The sequence below is a fragment of the Drosophila yakuba genome, chromosome 3R (assembly GCF_016746365.2).
Source record: "Drosophila yakuba strain Tai18E2 chromosome 3R, Prin_Dyak_Tai18E2_2.1, whole genome shotgun sequence".
Classification (NCBI taxonomy): Eukaryota; Metazoa; Arthropoda; class Insecta; order Diptera; family Drosophilidae; genus Drosophila; species Drosophila yakuba.
In genome coordinates, this window is record NC_052530.2 from 8,714,207 (window position 1) to 8,733,626 (window position 19,420).

A 19,420-nucleotide genomic window follows, 5' to 3' on the forward strand; every position below is an offset into this window, starting at 1 on the left:
CCAAAAAAATACGGTTTCTGGGGTAGAAAGGCGACTGGGATCACGCGCACTGCTGCTTTGCGGCTTATGAGACCGTGGAGCACCTTACTGACGCCATAAGTAGAACAGAAGGAAAAGAAAGAAATTACTCCTCGTGAAACATGCGATTTAAGCAGAAATTTAGTTATAACCAAATGTTTCCAATAAAATATAATATGAATATTTTTTAAATAATTCTACGATATTTGTTATAAATACACAATTTTTAAACACTTTCATGTATAGACAAGAAAAATATTGCCTTAAACGTTCCAAAAATGACCCCAAAACCAATCCGTTAATAAGCCTTCCGCCAGTTCCGTTAATGGGCCGCCCACATCCTCCGTTTAACTATTTTGAATTGTCGATCCAATGACCGAGTGTCAGTTAGCCCTGCACCAATAACCTCCATCGGCCACTTCCTAGTCATTCCACGTAGGCATGCCCCCTGTGTTGTCAGGGGACTCGGTTCTGCCTGCCTGCTTGCGAAACTGACATGTCTGGCATATGCAAAATGCCAAATGTCCTGGCCACCCACCCAGCCCATTCCCTGCCACCCCATCCACAAAACCCCTTCGTATGGATTTTGTTCTTGCCAACTACAACAAGGGCAAGGACACTACACAGAGTGCAAACAAGGTGATGCTCCAGCTGGCAAACATACCAAGAAACAAGAGAGAACGCTATAGTCGAGTTTCCCGACTATCAGATACCCGTTACTCAGCTAGTGGAAGTGCGAGCAGTGGGCAGGGGACTTTTACCAATTTTATGAGCCTTTCTATCAAGAGGGATAGAAAGTAAAACTACTAAACGACAGAAAGGACAGCAAGAAATGGTTCAAGGAACACACTTCACTGAATTGCCTTGAAGAGAGCACCAGAGCCGAAGTAAAGATTTTTAAATTTATACACATTTAGATATTTATAGATAAAGCAAGTTTCCTTCTTCTGAGCTCACTCAATTACATTTTAATTGAACTAAAAAATTCATATTTATTTAGTATATCTGCTCGTTGCTTCACAAATTTTCCATTCATTGTTGAATTAATGAACTTGTGCTCGTGATTGTGTTATCCAGGAACATTTTCCAATAAACAGTAAATTCCATTGAATAATAGTCTCCAAACGTATTAGTTTTAACCAACCAACCACTTGTCTTTTCATTCCAGTTGTCTAAAACTGCCATATAATATTTTGCACAAACCCTGTTGTAAAGGAAAATTGTATACGGGAAGCAAAAAGTGAGAATACTTGCTGAAACAAGCAAAGCGGAAACCAGGCCACGCCACAAACAGCTACTTGTGGTCAATTATACAAGAGCGGAGCGGAAAAAAAGATAAAACACCAGTCGGACATCAAGTTGTCAAAAAAATACCGACAACATTGCGACGTGGCCATTTTGACCAATAATAATAATGGTCATGCTGCTCTCGAACCCACAATTCCCGCCATCAGCAGCAACGAGAACGCGGCGGAAAGTGCCGCCCACGGCGAGGAGGTCGGGGTGGGCGTGGTCATCTCTGCTAATTCTGGTCGTCCTGGACATATATATATCTGGATGCTCGGCAGCCGGCATAAGTTATAGCAGCAACAGCGGCAACCTGAGTACTTCGCAAAAGAGTCCCTCGTCGGTGAATAATGGCGGACTCGTGCTGATCGGTTCCAGCAGCGCCACTTCCAGTTCCGTACCCTCATTATCCCTCACTTCATCATCGTCGGCGGGCTTGTCGTCCCCCGGCAGCAGCTCATCCTCCTCCTCATCTTCCACGAGCACCAGCGGATCAAATGGCAGCAACCGCAGTGGAAGACCCACAAGCAATAACAGCAACTCGAACTCGAACTACAGCCCGAACCATGATCAATTACCCGCACAGCTCTCGTCGCGGATTATCAACACACGCAATGGCGCCATATCGGGCGTAATTGTCCAATTAGACGGAAGGCACTTGGATCCGGTGGAGGCATACCGAGGAATACCCTACGCCTCGCCGCCGGTCGGCAATTTGAGATTCATGCCGCCCGTCTCCGCGGCCATGTGGTCAGGTGTCAAGAAGGCGGACAGGTGAGTCGGCTCTTTGCATTTTGTCGCGGGATATCAGGGTATACCATTAAACTGGATTAGCTTCAATTGTTTCCGTACACCCCAGAAACTGCTTTAAATATTTGTTTACAAGGAAAAAAACAGCACAATAACATTTACTGAATATATTTATTTCATTATTATGAGACGACTATAAGTCAAAATTTAACCTTGTTATATAAACATGAGTAAATAATATGTTTTACCCCAATTATTTTTAACAAATTGGTACATTTAATTTTGTTGAATCCGTCGCGGACATAGAGATGTCAATACAATAAAAAACGTCCTACAGTATTTATCAAAAAAAGCAAACATTACAAGCAAGCCTCACAATTAGTCCATCCAATTTCATTAGAAAAAGCTCTATCCGTCGTTTAAATAATTTAATAAATATCCTGAGCTCTGCCGACTTCCACCATCTGACAAAAGGCTTTGTCCATGTAAAAGCACTAAATCATCTCCCAAAAGGGTTGAGTTTGATTTGCCTTTCGAGTGCATAAAATGATCAAAATGCCATAAGTCAACTCTCTCAAGAGGACCCAACAATTGTCACCTCAATTAACTGACTCATTATTGAGTCAAGTGCGCAGGCGGCGGTCCGAAAATACTGAAGGCCAAGTGTAACTGAAAGTAATGAAAATAATGGAAAATGCTACAACCCGTGCCCGGCCGTCGACAACAAAGGACATAACGATAATGGCTTTTGAAAATAAGGAAGGGAAAAAAAATGGGGAAAACGCAAGTCAAAGGTCAACTTAGTCGGCCGACTTCCTCGCGGAATATCTCGCAAATTAAATATTTACGCCGTCCCCGGCAGCAAACAGCGCTACAGGAAAGCAGCAGCTACACAGCGGCATCTAATTTACAAATGCTCCCGAGTGGCAAATCATTATTCACAAAGATGCCCAGAGATATTCGCATTCCCCTTACTTTCCATTGTTGTAAAAAAGGGCCAGCGAACTGGGGCCGTCAAGCAGCAAAAGTTTTTCCCCCTTTCACGGACTCCAGACCCACAATGCCAATGAAAACGGGCCGCGAAATCACTACGGCACACAGTGCGGCCCGGCAAATAAAATATAATTTTTCAAGTTTAACAAAGAACAGCACCTGCGGCGCGCAGCAGACAGATGATTCTCGCATTTTCGCATTCTCGAATTTCCCGCCAATGTTTTGGGTAATTCAAGGCCTCCTCCGCCGCATCATCTTCGCTTCTCCGGATAGGTGGACGGCTTTATTTGTCAGGCCGCCTTGTTGACAGCGGGGGTCAGCGGCAGAGGGAGCCAATAAAACGGCTTGAGTAATGGTCGGGAGATTTTTCAGCACGTCAGCGTAATAAAGTTGCCCATAGGCAGTTGGCACAATAGGTCGGTCATTAGACTGATTTTGGGAAATGTACCGAAATACCGCTCAGAATACCATGTATTTGTTGTTACGCGGTTTAGATTGAGTTTCCATTCTAGTTCTGTGGCTTAACTTAGAAATTTTTTTTAGTCAACGAGGCAAACAAACAGTATAATTTTTGGGTACAACCGCTTGCATATTTTAAATGCCAGTAACTAGTCTATTCACCTCTATCCTGCACTCTTCGCCTGTCGTCACCTCTTCTGTGCTTTCAACTAAAGTTTGCCCTGGATTTCAACACTTCCAACAAGAATCTAACGTTGCAAAGGCCACATACCTTTCCACCACAAGTTACTCGTCAACTTTCATCGGCCCCATTGCAAAAATAATTTCCCGCAACCACACAAAAAATGGAGGCAACGCAGAAAATAAATAAAAAAAAGAGAAAATTATGTCCCCACATATTCCTAGCCCGGCAAAGGCAGCAGCTGTTCATGGCTTTGACAAGCCACGCGTGTCACCACCAAACCACCCGGTTACCCACTCTAGCGCCCTACACCCGCACACCTGCTTTTCCAACCTCATACACGCATTTACCGCCACAACGTCTTTAATAAAAATGAAATAAATTCCGCCAGCCACTTTGCACTTTGCTGCTGTTGTTCCAACGGCTGCACATTGGTCCTGGCCGTTGCCTGTGGCGTAAGGATTATGAAAAACAAGCGGATTAGTGGCCAACCTCTCCTGACCAGGTTCCAGGTTCCAGGACCGCAGGGTCCCAGGCTCTGGCTCATAAACGGAGTGTAAAAATCGCAATAAACTGGCGAGTTTTATGCATGACGCCAAAGTTTTTAATAAAGACGAAAGTAAAAGCTTGACGCAAAAACGCTAAGTGGAGAAACTCAAGTTAACGATTTTCCTAATAAAAAAGCGCATTAATGAATGGCGGGCAGGAGGTGCGGCGAGGACCACCACAAGCACCATCAGAAAATGCGTGCAGCAGTTCGTGAGGCATCTCTTTCGCGCCGGCAAACAGAAGCTTGCTTCGTCATTAAAAACGTTAATTCCAATTTGAGGCTCAAGAGCAAGTGGTAACCGCAAGGATGCGGAGGGTTAAGGGCCGAGAGCGGAGGTGAGAAGACATCTCCAGGACATCAGCCGCATAAATTTTAGAATGACTCGGCGGCGGTGGCGGCGGCGGCGGTACAAACTGTTGCCCGTTTTAAATGAAATTGCGAAAATTCATTTTAAATTGGATTTTATTTAATTTGACTGAGGCAAGAAAGCTTTACGCCCGCCCGAGGGAGATTTTCCGGGAAGGTGTGAGTTCCACGGCCTGCGACTCCGACTGAGTCTGTGTCGCCAGTCAATCTAATTTGTGTGCACGGTTGGAGGGAGGGAAAAATCAGGATGAGGACGACAACCTTCTGGCCCGTTGGCCACAGGTAAAATTAATCTATTTTACTTGACGTGGCCGCAATGTCGCGTATAATTTTATGCGATCCGGTGCCCTTCATTCATCACCTGCCCATTCCATTAAAGCCTGCACTGAAAAAACGCAATACTGGACAAAACATGTCAAACTTTAAAACACATAAAGGCACGTCAATGTGTCTTCATTAAAGCTCATTAGGATTATGTTATATTTTAGTCAATCCAAAGATATACGAGTCCAAGACAGTTAAAATTATTAGATGGGCCAATATTTAATATGTTTGTACATCTTTCTCCCGGTGTATGCGTGTATTTTTCTGCATGGCTAAGATTATGCTTTTGTTTGATGTATTCAAACCGAAATCGCCAGCGGATCTGACAGGGCTGGTGTCCTGGCTACCATTTACTTACCACAAAGCGTTAGCACTCCTCCTCCGCAAAAGTACGCCCTGACCCTTAAAGCCTTGTCTGCTCTTGAGTCTCTTTCCCCTGCATGCAGATTATCCTGGCCTTCCACTCAAATGTACACAAAACTGGAGCATTTGGGGCGAGCTTTGCTTTATGTTTTGTTTGTGAATTCCAAACTGCATGTATTTCGGAATAACACAGGGGAATGGGGAGGAGCCGTGGCTATAACCTTGTTTACTTTTGACCGCGTGCCTTGCCTACCGAGCAGTTTCCCACTGGCCAGGGTCACAATCCTCAAATTGTTTGCTCGAATTTCGCAGATATCTGTTTATCGCAAATAATTCACCTGGAAAACAGGTGCTGTCCGAGCCAAGCAATGCGATATCAGTTATTAGTCAGCAGGCAAATATGTTTAAGATGTTCAGATGTGCTATAAGAAAAAATTAACAGTTTTCGCAGACTTGAAGTAGTTAGCTAAATTTCTCTTAAACACGGGAACTAGATATTTAGTACGGCATTTCAAAAGAAAGTGCCAGTTTTTAATTCATATATACATTCCAATTGGTAAATTTCAAAAGTGCCACTAAACCTGAAATAATAACGCCACGTTCCTAATAGAGCGGTGGAAAATCCTTTTGAAAACTTTGTCTATTTTCGAAAAGCAATCTAAAGGTATTTACCTACTTTTATCACGTATCATCTCAGTAAAATGAAAATAGTAAAGCATAAGATGGCTCTACAGTAAATTGCTCCGCCGGGAAACATGATTATTCGCCCCTCCAGCTGTCTGTAAAATCTACAAGTAATTATCAAGTTTTTAATGCCCTGCCATTTGCAAATGCAGCATCGATGGCGGGAAGTACTCACCCTGACCTTAATTGCGGCACCCGCTTTATTAGCGCCACTCAACCACTCCCCTCCAGCAGTCCACATGTATAACCCACCTGCACCACCCGTATTCCATGCCACCACCCGTTCTTATCTGCGAAAGTTCAGCGGTTGCAAAGTGGCATAAACAAGATCGCTTGCCACTTGAGAAGTGTGCGCCATTCGTTTGCCAGGGGGGCAACATTAAAAAGGCAAAATGTGGCTTTTATGACCTCGAACTGGGGAGGATGGAGCGGGACTTCGTTACCTGTACCCTGGACCATTGGCAACCACTGGCAACCACTGGCAGCCACTACAACTGCGCGGGAGTTGCCGTAAAAACTTTTCACTTTCATTATTTTTAATATTTTCTGCTCATCCAAGCTGCTCCAGCTCCCTTTCGTGTGGCTGCAGGGTTCCGAGGTTGACACCATGTTCATTACATTAAAAAAAAGGCGAAGGGAAAATGGATCCCGAAAATGAAACTTTTATTACCTGCCTTATTGTTTTGCCATAAAATTAATGATTATTATGGCAATCGCATGGCCACCACAAGCGTCCATTAACTGGCAACCCACTGAGGGTCAGTTCCAAGTAGATTCCCAATTTTCGGCGAGGCGTTTGGAATGCCATAAAAAGCAAAAATTAAATATACTCGCCATGGTAAACAAAAATCAGAGTGGGCGGTAATAACAAAGATAAAAGGGCAGCGGTGAAATAAAGTTAAGGAAATTAAATAAAATAAATTCTCGTTTCGCAATGTCATTAATGTTAATGCATTTTGGGAATCCTCATAATGGGCAGCCAGCCGGAGGACGAACTCTCTCTTAAATGCTCCTATTGATTTTCGCTTTATGACAATTTGATGGCCAACAGGAGTTGCGGCGGTTAATGAGTTAAGCCGCCTACTTTAAGGGATCTCAGCGCTCAACTGCAAATTAGGAGAAACTCTGAAGGCCACAAAGGCTTGATGAATGAAGTGAAGGCCTTTCGCGATACAAATCGGATCGGCCTTAATGCATTAGTGGCCACAGTTTCCCTTTCGTTCGTTTCCCAATCCTTTAAGAGCCTATACTGACACAAATCTACAGCTGGCAACATAAATTTGAACGTAAATTTACATAGGCAGCATGTCTTTCCCGATGGATCGATGGAACACAGGTGGGTTCAACTTGGCAGAATGGGTTTAACTCTTCCATTTATAGATCAGATTAAAAACAAATAATAGCACTGCCAGCTAAATACGGATGGCAGAACCCAATTCCTGGTACACTGGTGAAAAATATTTATTTTTAACCGAACCATTTTTTTAATAGTATATCTCTATGTTATATACTTATGTTATTCATCATTATCAAGTTTTATTCGAATTTTTCGGCGAATATTAGTTCATTATTTTTTTTTTCTTTTTATACCCGTTACTCGTAGAGTAAAAGGGTATACTAGATTCGTTGAAAAGTATTTAACAGGCAGAAGGAAGCGTTTCCGACCATATAAAGTATATATATTCTTGATCAGGATCAATAGCCGAGTCGATTTGGCCATGTCCGTCTGTCCGTCTGTCTGTCCGTATGAACGTCGAGATCTCAGGAACTACAAAAGCTAGAAAGTTGAGACTAAGCATACAGACTCCAGGGACATAGACGCAGCGCAAGTTTGAATCATGCTGCCACGCCCACTCTAACGCCCACAAACCGCCAAAAACTGTCAGTGTTGAAGACCTTCTTCGCACTTCCACTAGCTGAGTAACGGGTATCAGATAGTCGGGGAACTCGACTATAGCGTTCTCTCTTGTTTTAAATTAAAGAACTAAAAGTTATATAAGTGTCTTGACCTTTCTGAATACCCTAATTTTGTTTAAGTGTATTCCCAATCCCATCAGATTCATAAATGAGTGCAAGGCCAAAAAAAGAGTGCGCTTCTGGCATTTGCATGTCCTGTCTGTGGGAATAGAGGGAGGAAATTAGTAAATTGCACAAGTGCACACACAAAGGGAGATTTGTCAAGGAGGAAAATCGAACGATAAGAGCCAAATCGAAAACCAATTTACCAAGATCGAAAATAAGTCTCGGCCGAAAAGAGGAAAATGCAGAAGCAAAGGAATGGAAAGAAGGCAATTTCACAAAAACAAATTAAAGCGCAAACTTTGCGTTCAAATCAAAAAGCTCTTACGGCCAAAAGACAATCACAAAGTTGACTTTGGTTTGGCCTCTCTTCAAGTCATTACAAGCGCCCCTGAAAAAAATCCCTCAAAGATTACACAATTCCGGCAAATTAATCTATTTATAACGACATTCGAGGCCGGGCATAAAAATAAGCCTATTTACCAAAAACTTTTTTGCTTGTATTTTTATTCTTCGGGGTGAGGAAACCTTTTTAACAACAAGCAAAATGCCATGAAGGAAAGTTTCTCCTTTGACAAGCTCGCCACTCAAATCTTTTTCGATATTGCAGATTCAGCCCGGTTTGCCCGCAGAGATTGCCGGACATTCACAACGAGACGGCGGCCCTGGAACGGATGCCCAAGGGCAGACTAGAGTATCTGAAGCGATTGCTGCCCTATCTGCAGAATCAATCAGAGGACTGCCTCTATCTAAATATTTATGTGCCCATACAAGGTGAGTGCGAGGGCGAACGGGGTTTTGGCTAACACCAAATAAGAGTGCTTTATTTTTTTTTGCATCCAGCTAAAACCGAGAAAAATGACATGACCATGTCGGGGGACTGAGTCTTGTTTATTTAGCACTTTGCAAGGCATTTGAATAAATTGGTAGCCAGCTGGTCGGGGAAACTCTGCTCAATTTTTCTTTCCTCCGTTAATCCCTAAGGCCAACGCCAGAAAAGGGTCAGCGTTGGTAAAGTTTAAAATATCTTTTTTTTGGATTTTTCTCACAAAGGTTTTAATATTTTTTTGTGCTTGTGCTGCACGCGAATGGACAAATGCTTGAGCATTTTTCAAATTCCGAAAAAAATACGCTAAGCCGAGAAGAAGGTTCAAGGTCCCGAATGCAAAGTGGCCAAATTTATGCCTAAAAGAATGTCTGGTCCTTTCAGAAGAAAATCCAAAGCGATTTGCCACATTTGTCTGCAGCTGTTTTGCTTTTTGAGCTGTAAAGGCGTGAAAGTAGTTGGGGATCCATTAAATTTCATCTTATAAATTGAGTTCAGTATGGTCTAAAATGGCCACGGGAGACTTCACTTTACTCAGTCAGTTTTCAAAACAGGTTTGGTTGTAGGCTAAACGCACTAAAACTTTTAACTTTCCACTAAAATATCAATTTATTTGTTAATTTTTGGCAGTAAGAAAATGTTACTGGATTAAAAAAACCTCCCATAGCCTTTGAATTTCTAAAGTTCGAGATTTGTTATCTGGTATCTGGTACCAAGAATCTGGTAGTCGGGGTAATCGACTAAAGAAATCGATTGCTGAATATGAATATTTTTTTGATATTCACTTCTTTTTATAACAGCTTGAGAAACATAGCGTCCTCTCTTGTTGAATCCGAATGCTCTTTAAATATTCAGCTCTTTTTGTATCGATCTGTCTGGATGTCTATACGTCAGTCTGCCAGTCAACTTCAGCTGGCCATTGGGAAATGCAACGGCAGCAAACTCCAACGAAGCCGCCGCCGTTTGACAGGGTAGTAAATTACATTTTAATTAAAACCCAAAGGAGCACTGGCCGTGGGGAATCCGGACGTGTAACTGGGACTTAATGGGAACCATCAGCGGCATTCACTTATCTCATCTAACTGAGCCAACTGGGCCAACTACTGAGCCAACTCTGGAAACTCAAATAGCGCGGCACCTGTCAGCAGGGGAGTCGAAGACTGCACTGCAAATCGAAGTAAATTTGATTGTCTATCAGCGCGTTAAGAGCTAAATTTAATATACTGCTCGACGGCAATGGAGTTTCAGCCGCAGAGCGACTGCTTCAGTCTGTCAGGCAGTTCCTCACCAAGACAGTCGTCTATCATTTGAAGAGACAGTTGCCTTGATTTCGCCGCTGGCTTTCAATTAACTTACAGTTTGCCGAGGCGTATACTTAATGTATTTGCTCCGAATGAAATTTAGATATATTTTCATAGCTATTTGACATTTGTAGTTACAACGTACTTTAAGATTATATAATTGTGCATTGGGCACAAATAAATATTTTTAAAATATTTAATAAATATTTTTAAATGATGTTTTTATTACTTATTTATTTTTTATTATTTAATGATTTCGGACCGCCCATAGATATAAAGCTAAGCCCCACAGACTCTTGCATTAGTAGTGTCCAATTAAATGAATTTATGTTGGTATAACAACGGTTCACTTTTTCGGCTAGCCTATAAGGAAAATGTCGTCCTTATTCAGCATAAAAAATGAATAAAAGTAAATACCTATAGAATAAATAAAGATTCACTCAAGTATGAAAGAATTTACATTTACCTGCAATTTGTCTTCGACAGCAGATGGCAGAAAAGGTCTCTTGTCGATGAAGGCGTGCCAACCCTCCTGAATTGCAAGAGTATTTATTTTTCTCATTTATTTCTTTGGAAAATTATGATAAATTGTTTGCGCCGAAACTTGAGACGCGGACCTAAATTGAATTGGAAAATGTGTACGCTTTTCGAGTGCAGTGATCATCTTCAAGGGCAGCTAATTGAACGAGCAATTTGTCGAGGGCAAGCGCCAGTAAAAGGGAAAATTAAATGTCTGGTTTTGATAATTGGATAAGCAGTAACTGAAAAACAGGACAACTTTTTGCGCAAAGCAGAGGCAGCAGACATAAGGACATACTTACAACGGATAACAAACTCATCCAATCAAGGACCTTGGGCATTTCATAATAAATCGTTTAAAAAGGAGAAAATAAAACCGGAATATGTAAATTTTGTACAGTTTATCCTAATGAGCTGAAGCCTCCGTTTTTTGCCTGGGGTTGTCCAACTGTCAGAAGGGCACCAAGAGAAATAAGTCATTTTATATTTTTATGGGTGATTTGTGAGTTAGGCACAGAAAGGTGATACAAAGCCGAGCTGAATTGTTAATGGAATATTGGTGGGAAAGATAGGTGAATAAAAAATACAAATAAAATATGGCTAAAGATTTATTTCCGAAAAATAATTCATACAGGCTACTACTGCCACAGATTGTACCGCAAAACATTTAGAGCCTTCAAGGTGATCTTACTTCACGGCTGAATGTCAAAAGAATGAAAGATTGTGCAGCTCTTTTTGTGTGAATCCCAAGCCCCCTCAATTTCCGAATATGAATTTTCTGCGTTATTATCCTCAACACACACAAAAGCACAGACGCATAAGCACATAAATCTCTTTTGCTTTTTTGGTAGCTACTTTTTGAGCTCCGTCCACGGGATTCGAGGAGCCGGAATTCGGAATTCGGGACTCTGGACTCGGATGGATATGCAGCTAGTTTAATCTACTTGGACATGACAATAAAATTTATATCATCTTAGCTTTTCTCTGCTTTGGACCGCTGCTTAGTGAAGTCCTTTCTCGCCTCTTTGGCTTTTATTTGCTCCATGCCATCGCCACTGCTTTTGCCTGCGTCTTGCTCCTGGCCCTGCTCTTTATTTGTGCCCTTTCCCATCGCATCGCATCTCGTCTATTTTATTTTATTTGCTGCCTTTTTACGGCATTATTGTTGTTGCCGTGTCCCTTTTAAGTCCTTGGCTTGTTCTCGCTGAGGAAAGCGTAGAAGGAAAATGTTAAAAAAAATAAACATACAAATGCCACATTAAGCATGATTTGCCGCTTTTCCAGGCAAAAGTCCATTGGGCTTTTTATTCCCCTACAACCATGCCCCTCCGGGCTTTGAACCCTCATCTGGTCTGCTCGTTCGTGTGTAGATTTCAAGTTTATCAGCTGCTTGAATGTTGGCCATATTTTGTGCTTAACTGACTTTTGTTTGCCCACTGAGAAATGGCCTATATCCCCAAATCGGGGATTGGTGAAAAATGAATGTCATAATTTCTAATCTCTAGCATTTCCATGTGATTAAGCTCTTAAAGGCTCACTTAATAGCGCATTATGAGGGCTTTCTTGCCCATTGGCCAATTGATAAATGTATTCTTGACCTGTTTATCTATGCAAATAGAAACAGTTGCATCCATAATCCATCGCAGCAATGTAGGCTGAATTCATAATGAAATATTTCCTTTGTGTCTATGGTTTCGAAAATGGTTTTCAGTAAGCCAATCGACCGTTGCCAAAAGCTTGTTTGATTGCGTTCACCTGAAAATAAACAAATATTTATCATGAGCACTGTAAAAATATCCTCAATATGTGACTCTCGATTCAAAAAGCAACAACTCAAAAAAGTTATATAAATGTACGGAATAAATTTAAACTTAAAGAACTATTTTAGGGAAAACTTTATTTTCTGTGTAAAGATTTTCATTATAACCAATCCCCTCCTTATCCCCTAACCAATCAAATTGGGAATTCCAGTCCTTTGAATACACATTATTAATGAGATAGGGTCCGTGAACGGGATGGGAGATTGATGTGTGCCCGAGTGCGTGCCACATTCCACACGCAAACGGCGGCACAAGTCAGTCGGTCCCGAAAGCGGAACCGGAAATCGAAACGAGAGCCGCCTGGTGCGTGTTCCTGGTCTCACACGGAAATTAAGTTCTTTTTAACTTTTTTTATCTGAGCACTGCCGATATAAGAGTTATGCATATGAATGCCAACAATAGAGGCAAGACCCATTCTGTTACACAGTAGTCAAATTAACGCGGAATAAAGCGGCCAAAGGAAAATAAACTGCAGAGCTGAAAAAAGGAAAGAAAAACAAGTAAACTTTTTACTTTGTCTGCTTCCCGTAAACTTTGCACAAGAATTGCAGCTGGATGTGATTGTCGGTGGGGGAGTGAATCGGGTCAGACAAAGACCAGAATGAGGTTACTTTTCCCATTTTCTTACGCCAGACACAATTGCCAAACGCAACAAGGGAGAGTAGGAAACGGAAAATTTCGAAATTACATTTATTATTTCCCCAGCCCCTGCGTACCATTTAGTGTCAAGTTCCCAAAGATTTCCATCAGCATTTGCATGTCTTAAAGCAAGCGGACTCCTGAAACTTGAATCTTCCATTTACGGAACTGAACTGATTTTGAGGATTCTGCTACACTTCATGACGAACAAACTTCTAAAATGCTAATTCCAAGTAATTTTAGTTGCAAACTTGAGAAATTTATACAAAAATTACAGATGAATTTTTAAACTCGCGGTATTTTGGGAGGAGATTAACGACTAAGAGCAAAAATTATCATTTTTTTATTTTAATTATAAAAAAATAATTAATTGTATACAAACACAAGCTCTTCTCTATTGACTAATTACTAATAATTTAGGTATGATAAATAGTTTTAAGGTAATATTATATTACAAAATCTTAAATGTCAGCCTACTTTTATAGTGCATCCGATACAACAGTTTCAAACTAGAGATTCAGTTTCTAAAGCTTTCCAATTAGTAGTAAGTAACCATTCTCGCTTCTAGTCCGCTAGTCGGCCTGCAATCACGGCTTAAACAAGAACCCGCAAATCGATTTTCATTAGGGGATTCCCAGGACATAAGTACATACATCAAATCGCTCATTTTGCGCAACTCCTTCGTCGAGAGGGATAGTCACTCGTCCTTTGGGATTGTGTCTGCGTTTGTGTTGCTGATTGTATTTGCTGCTTGCGATTGCAATTTCCTAGGCTTTGCCAACATACAAGTATACAAGCTTCTACAATAACTCTGGAATAACTACCTTCAAGTGACGATAGAAGCCATAAATATGAGCAGAAAAAAGCGGCTGACAGAAAAGGGGCGTCTGAAACTTTTGTCAACTCTGTGTTATAAACGAAGCGCTTGACTACATATTGACTTTAACTGAAAGCGTTTATGTTGATTGTGTATGTGTCGCCGTGGCTCTTTACACTGAGGAAAATTATTTCACTTTCTTTATACATAAAAAAAGCACACAAAGCGTAACAAATACGAATTTTTATGTAGTTTCAATTTCATCTAATATGTAATTGGGCCAGAATTGCCTGCTCAGGTGGTTTCCTGAATTTTTCTCTGTGCAGATGCGTTCTGCTCATAGGCTAGCGTATTTGGTTGTGTGAACGTGGAGCGCTATCAATAAATCTACAATATGTATGAAACGCAAAGTCTCTGCTGATGGCCGCCATTTGTGTATAAATGTGCTCGTGTGTGTGACATTTTTCCGCTTTCCTTCTGTCATTTACAGTTATGAAACAATGTCGCATGACACTTCTGGCATTTTTTCGTTTTCGGATATACCATAATCTTTTCCGTTGCAGTTGTTAAACACTGTGTACGTAGAGGGATAATTCTTGTTCGCTAGATAGGCTTTTCTAATTTCATAAAATATTGTCTGAACAAAAAAAGTAACAGGTAAGCCTGCAAAATCAATGATGGGTTAATTTGGTAATAGAAGGTTAAATTTTTCGAAGCACATGATGTTATAATTCTGTATTTAACAGAAAATTGAAATGTTAATTTTAAGCTATGGGTTTTTGTAGAGCACTTAATATTCGATGAATGATATGTCGGATTTTATATACATATTTCCCCCTTTTATACAAATTTAAATATTCAATATTGACACAGAAAATTGCGCTTTTAAAGCGCCAACCATATTTATAACCGCGCAGGAATAAGCCCAGACTCCACCCAAAACCACCTTGTAAAATGTGTATTTTTGTTTTTCCATCCCGGGGTCACTCACACAAAGTTTCCCATGTACACACAACCAATCACACACATACACTGTTAGGGCCGTGAAACACTCAAAGCCAACGTATAAAATATGCATGAAAAATTTGTCACATCCCGGGAAAATGGTCGAAGTGAGTTCACCTTTTCAATGGCCACTTGACCCTCGAAAGTGAGCTATACATGTAGCAAGAACCCAAGGCATTGAATTTAAATTGCGCATTAAATGTGTCCAAAAGAATTTGAGCATTTTAGTGTGTGCGGTCATTTACCAAGAAATTGATAAGTCAAAGTTCATAATTGGCTTCTTACGCCTCCAACTTGCCCGAGGGTCAGTTTGGAAGGCTTTACAGATAAGGAAAAGGAATACTTTTCCAGACAGAATAAGGAGTGTGTGGCCAAATTGAAATGGAAAATGTGCAAGTCCAAGCAAATAGAACATGCAAATGGCACAAAGTCCGCCGAAAGAAAGCGGAAAGTAACTTTCATTGCATGCACTTGAAGCATTTACCCCAAGACATTTCCCCGAAGGTCCTTACTGAATTGCCATTTTACTTCCATGTGTTCGTGCACTTAGCGTGTCATAGTCTAATTACAGGGCGTTATACTGACTGCCATTTTGCATGCTAGCAGTGCATTAGACACATAGCCACGAATTTGTAGAGGCATGTTTGCAAACACACAAAAATCTGAGCTGTTGCCTTCAGTCGACCGAATAAGTGAACAGTTGACTTACGTATTTTGGGTATTTGCCTAATTTGTGCAACAAAAAATGTCCTAAGACTTCCACCCCTCTTCGCATTTCAAACTGCCAACTGCACGCCAAGTAATCCTAAGTTTAAGTGAAAACTAAATTCCTTTTTGATAGCTTTGCGGGTAATCAAAAGATCGGTGTAAATGAACCTTTAGGTCTGAGTTCTTTATAATTTACATAGGCTCAAATCAAATTTTGCGTTTTCTTTGCCCAACGTAATTTACAAAACCTTTAGAGGCCGCCAAGGTTTCTAATTGATTAGTCTTCGATTGCGTTGGTTTTAACAAACCTTTTTAAATCTCACATACGTTAATTATAAATTCCATGAACTGCCTTTGAATTGATTTAATCGATTGCATAATCAAACTTAGCTGTTTAAACGTTTTTAGAGATTTCGCCTCATGACCAGGAAACACGCACTAAATTACCTACAAAAATACTCTCCAGTGCCACTCAAAGTCTCAAAAACACGTTCAGCCGGCCAGATATCACACCACACATTGTCATTTATTACCTCCCACACACTTGACTGCCTAACTGCTACACGAGCGAATATAATATTTCATTATAAATTACACACGACTTACGTCAATTTGTTTTCGGTGGCCAAACAAAAGTGAAGTTCGGCAGGACGGCAGAACGGCAGCATCCCATAAGTAAGCCATCGCGCACACACTTACGCACAACATATGACGGCTCAGTTTATTAGACAGCAAAAACGGAAGTGGCCATAATTTACTAACGAAGCCATAAGAAGAAAATGGCCGGGCAAAGAACAGAAAGACTGAAAGAATGGCAGCCGTAAAAGGAAATTTATCAATCAAAGATGGCAGGAAAAACGGCTGGGGAAGAACACTCTCGAATAGTTGTAGCAATAGACATAAATTTGCTACAACAGGCAGATCGAACTACTTGATGGCCATTAATATTTTGACAATTTCTCGCCGTATCTAGCGGATATTGATGATGCCGACGATGGATGAGTTTTTGTGCTTATTTGTTTATAACACATACGTCATGTTAGTTATTGATGAGCTTGCCATGTGCAGGCCATCAATTATGTGCGGACTTTTCCCCATGGATGGCACAAGGCACACGGGGTCGTTAAAATGCAGCATAAAATGCGAATAAGAAAGCCCGAGTGTAAATAGGGTGCACATTATGCATTCGCCCTGGTGTCCCGGCACAATGTATGACACATTTACGGGGCTGCAACAAATGCAGAAAAGTAAGCGCGTTCGAGAACTGTGTACAAAATGTAACTGGAACGCAATTATGTGGCAGATTCCACATAAATTGCTATGGGTCCGGGGGAAAATCAGGAAAGGAAAACTATTAAGGTGGCGAAGCACTTGCTTCGATTTCAAAACGACTTCCAACCAATTTCTATTCGCCATTTTTTCCCAGTCCGCAATTTTCTTAAGCAGTTTTACGCCTGAACGCTGACATAATGTTGTTAACCGATAATACGTTGAAATTGAAAAGGGTATGGAAACGGAAAGAAAAGGGAGCTGGTACGCCGGGAACGCGGACCCAGCACAGCAGGACTTGCTTGCAGTCGTAGTCAGCGGCAAAGCCACACAAAATCTCTCACGACAAATTGCATATTTCAATTTGCAACAACATTCAGGGCCAGGAGCCACATCGGGTCTCCCTTCTGGTCCAGACATTTTCTTCCGCCCATCCAGCCCCCTTATCTTCCCGTTGCAGCTCGACACTTTGGGAAAATACACACCTAATTTAAATAATAAAAGCCCTGGTTTTATAGGACGCTGGCATGGAATTTCGGTTTCGAAATAATAGATTGGAAGCCTCTTATTCTTGGAATCCTATTCCTTTGTATCTTTGATCAATGGTAAATTTCTCGAAAATGTTCCATACACATATATAAGTCATGCTGAAAAGAAATGTATTTCCATTCAGTGCCCGTTTAAATTTACATTTTTGTATTGCTGTAAAATTTTTCCGCGGTGTGCAACGCATTTAAGGGCTTTCGTTTTTACCCACAATTCTTTTTTAGAAGTCATGTGTCTGCCGCATATTGGTTTCGTTAGAATGCAGTCTCACTTGAGCGCTCGTATGCAAAACTCCGGCTGGCTGGCTTAAGCCGGAGTTAAGCTGATGCAAGGGTTAAGCGGTAGAATGCATTAAGATTAAGTGGCCGGGTTCTGTTTCTGGCCGCATCCCAGGCAGCTATCGTAGCATCGCCTTCTCTGGCCTGCAGAACCATTTATTACGTATACGCCGGGTATATCGGTGGCTCACATTAAGTCCCTACATGAGTTTAACTACCTTGCAAATGGCAGCTGGAGCTACTTGTGCTAACAGGTGATGGGCTAAGGGCATCGTTAATGAAACCCGAAATGCCAATGATTTCCACCAGTAACATTTTAGATGACATTTCAAAAGAAATTATCGCACACGCCTGGATTTTTCCCATTTGCCGCACGGCAAATATGAGCAAAAGTCGGGAGGATCTCGCACAATGCGTTTTGAGTGAATGTGTCCGGAGGCATCATAATATTTTACATTTTTATGAAGTGCCAGACGCTGCCACAGGGCCAAGGCAATAAAAATCGTATTTTGTGGGTTGTAAAAGTTCAGCAAATAGGAGAAAAGAGAGCATATCAAGCGCTGTGCCAGCAACATTTTCCATTTGCATTTGACTCGATTTGGTTCGTCTTCGCAGAGTTTTCCCTTATTTTTTCTTTTAATGATTTATCGGCATTTAAGTGTGGCGTGGGCCAAGTGACGCATCGTAAAGTTTTCCACTCTTTCTGTGCGCCTAATTTAATGCAACAATTTTTTCTTCACGCGCCTGCCACTGGGTTTTCCTCAGCTTCCCCACTTTCCTGAAGCATTTTCCAGTCGCATTTTCCGTGTGCTCCTCCCATTCATTTCGGGCTTATCAGCAAGGAAGCAAAGGGCATTTGTGTGGGTGAGCGGAGCTCGTGTGTGTTTGGGTGTTGTGTACATGAATGTAAATTGAGTTTTGGCGGGCAAAGTACTTTGTAATTTATGGCGTGCAATGTGCGTGAGGAGTCACGTGATAACTTCATACTTTCCCGCTCTCACAGACGCATTAATATTTCTTTTATGAGCTTTTATGTTTTTTATTTATGAGTGCTTAGCCGCATTTTGCATGACGAAATCATAATTTCATCTCTCCTTCGTTTTTTGACATTTTGCTTTGTTTCCTGCGGTTGGTTACATCTAATATATTCGCAAAGGACGTGCAATATTTTAAATGCCAAGAATTCATCCGTTGGGTTTATTAACAATATAGAGTCACAGATTACTCGAGATTATATGGGTCATTTAGGTTGGAATTGCCAGCTTTTCTCCAGCTGCGTACAGAATTTAAACTCTAACATTTTCAACTCGCCTTGGAATATTCGAAAACTTTCTTTTCATAAAATTTGTGAAAGTTACCACCCCGAGAACTTGAAGTTTAAATGAGTTTTTGCATTTACGAGTATATTTGCCTACTCACTCGTGCTATTTGAGACAAATACTAAATGGAAAATCAAGTTTCTGCGAATGACCACAGGAACTTTAATTGGTATTTAACCAATGGACTTTTGGCTAATACATTTTAGCAAAACATTTTCTTGTATTCCGCAGCATAACCTGAAACTCCAATTTATATCTTATCTGCCAACTGAATTATTTAATTCACTTATGGGGCTTATAGAAGTTACCAACTTTATGTGCTTTTTTTGAAGCCCCGAACATGTTTGTGTAATCTACCAACATCACTTAAGACCTATAA

At 41.0% G+C, this 19,420-nt stretch overlaps 1 protein-coding gene and 1 long non-coding RNA gene across 2 annotated transcripts in view; both read left to right on the forward strand.

The window, feature by feature from the left end:
* Positions 1 to 19,420, forward strand: part of LOC6536025 (neuroligin-3) — a 73,745-nt gene that overhangs the window by 34,260 nt on the left and 20,065 nt on the right. The window contains exons 3-4 of the mRNA XM_002096604.4: positions 1,187 to 2,079; positions 8,605 to 8,768. Coding sequence (XP_002096640.3) covers positions 1,433 to 2,079; positions 8,605 to 8,768 — 811 coding nt within the window. The 5' untranslated portion in view covers positions 1,187 to 1,432. The remainder of the gene's footprint in view (positions 1 to 1,186; positions 2,080 to 8,604; positions 8,769 to 19,420) is intronic.
* LOC120321696 lies at positions 8,776 to 16,426 on the forward strand. Its single transcript, XR_005561397.1, has 2 exons — positions 8,776 to 11,212; positions 11,275 to 16,426. It is a non-coding gene; the product is annotated as an uncharacterized LOC120321696 (long non-coding RNA).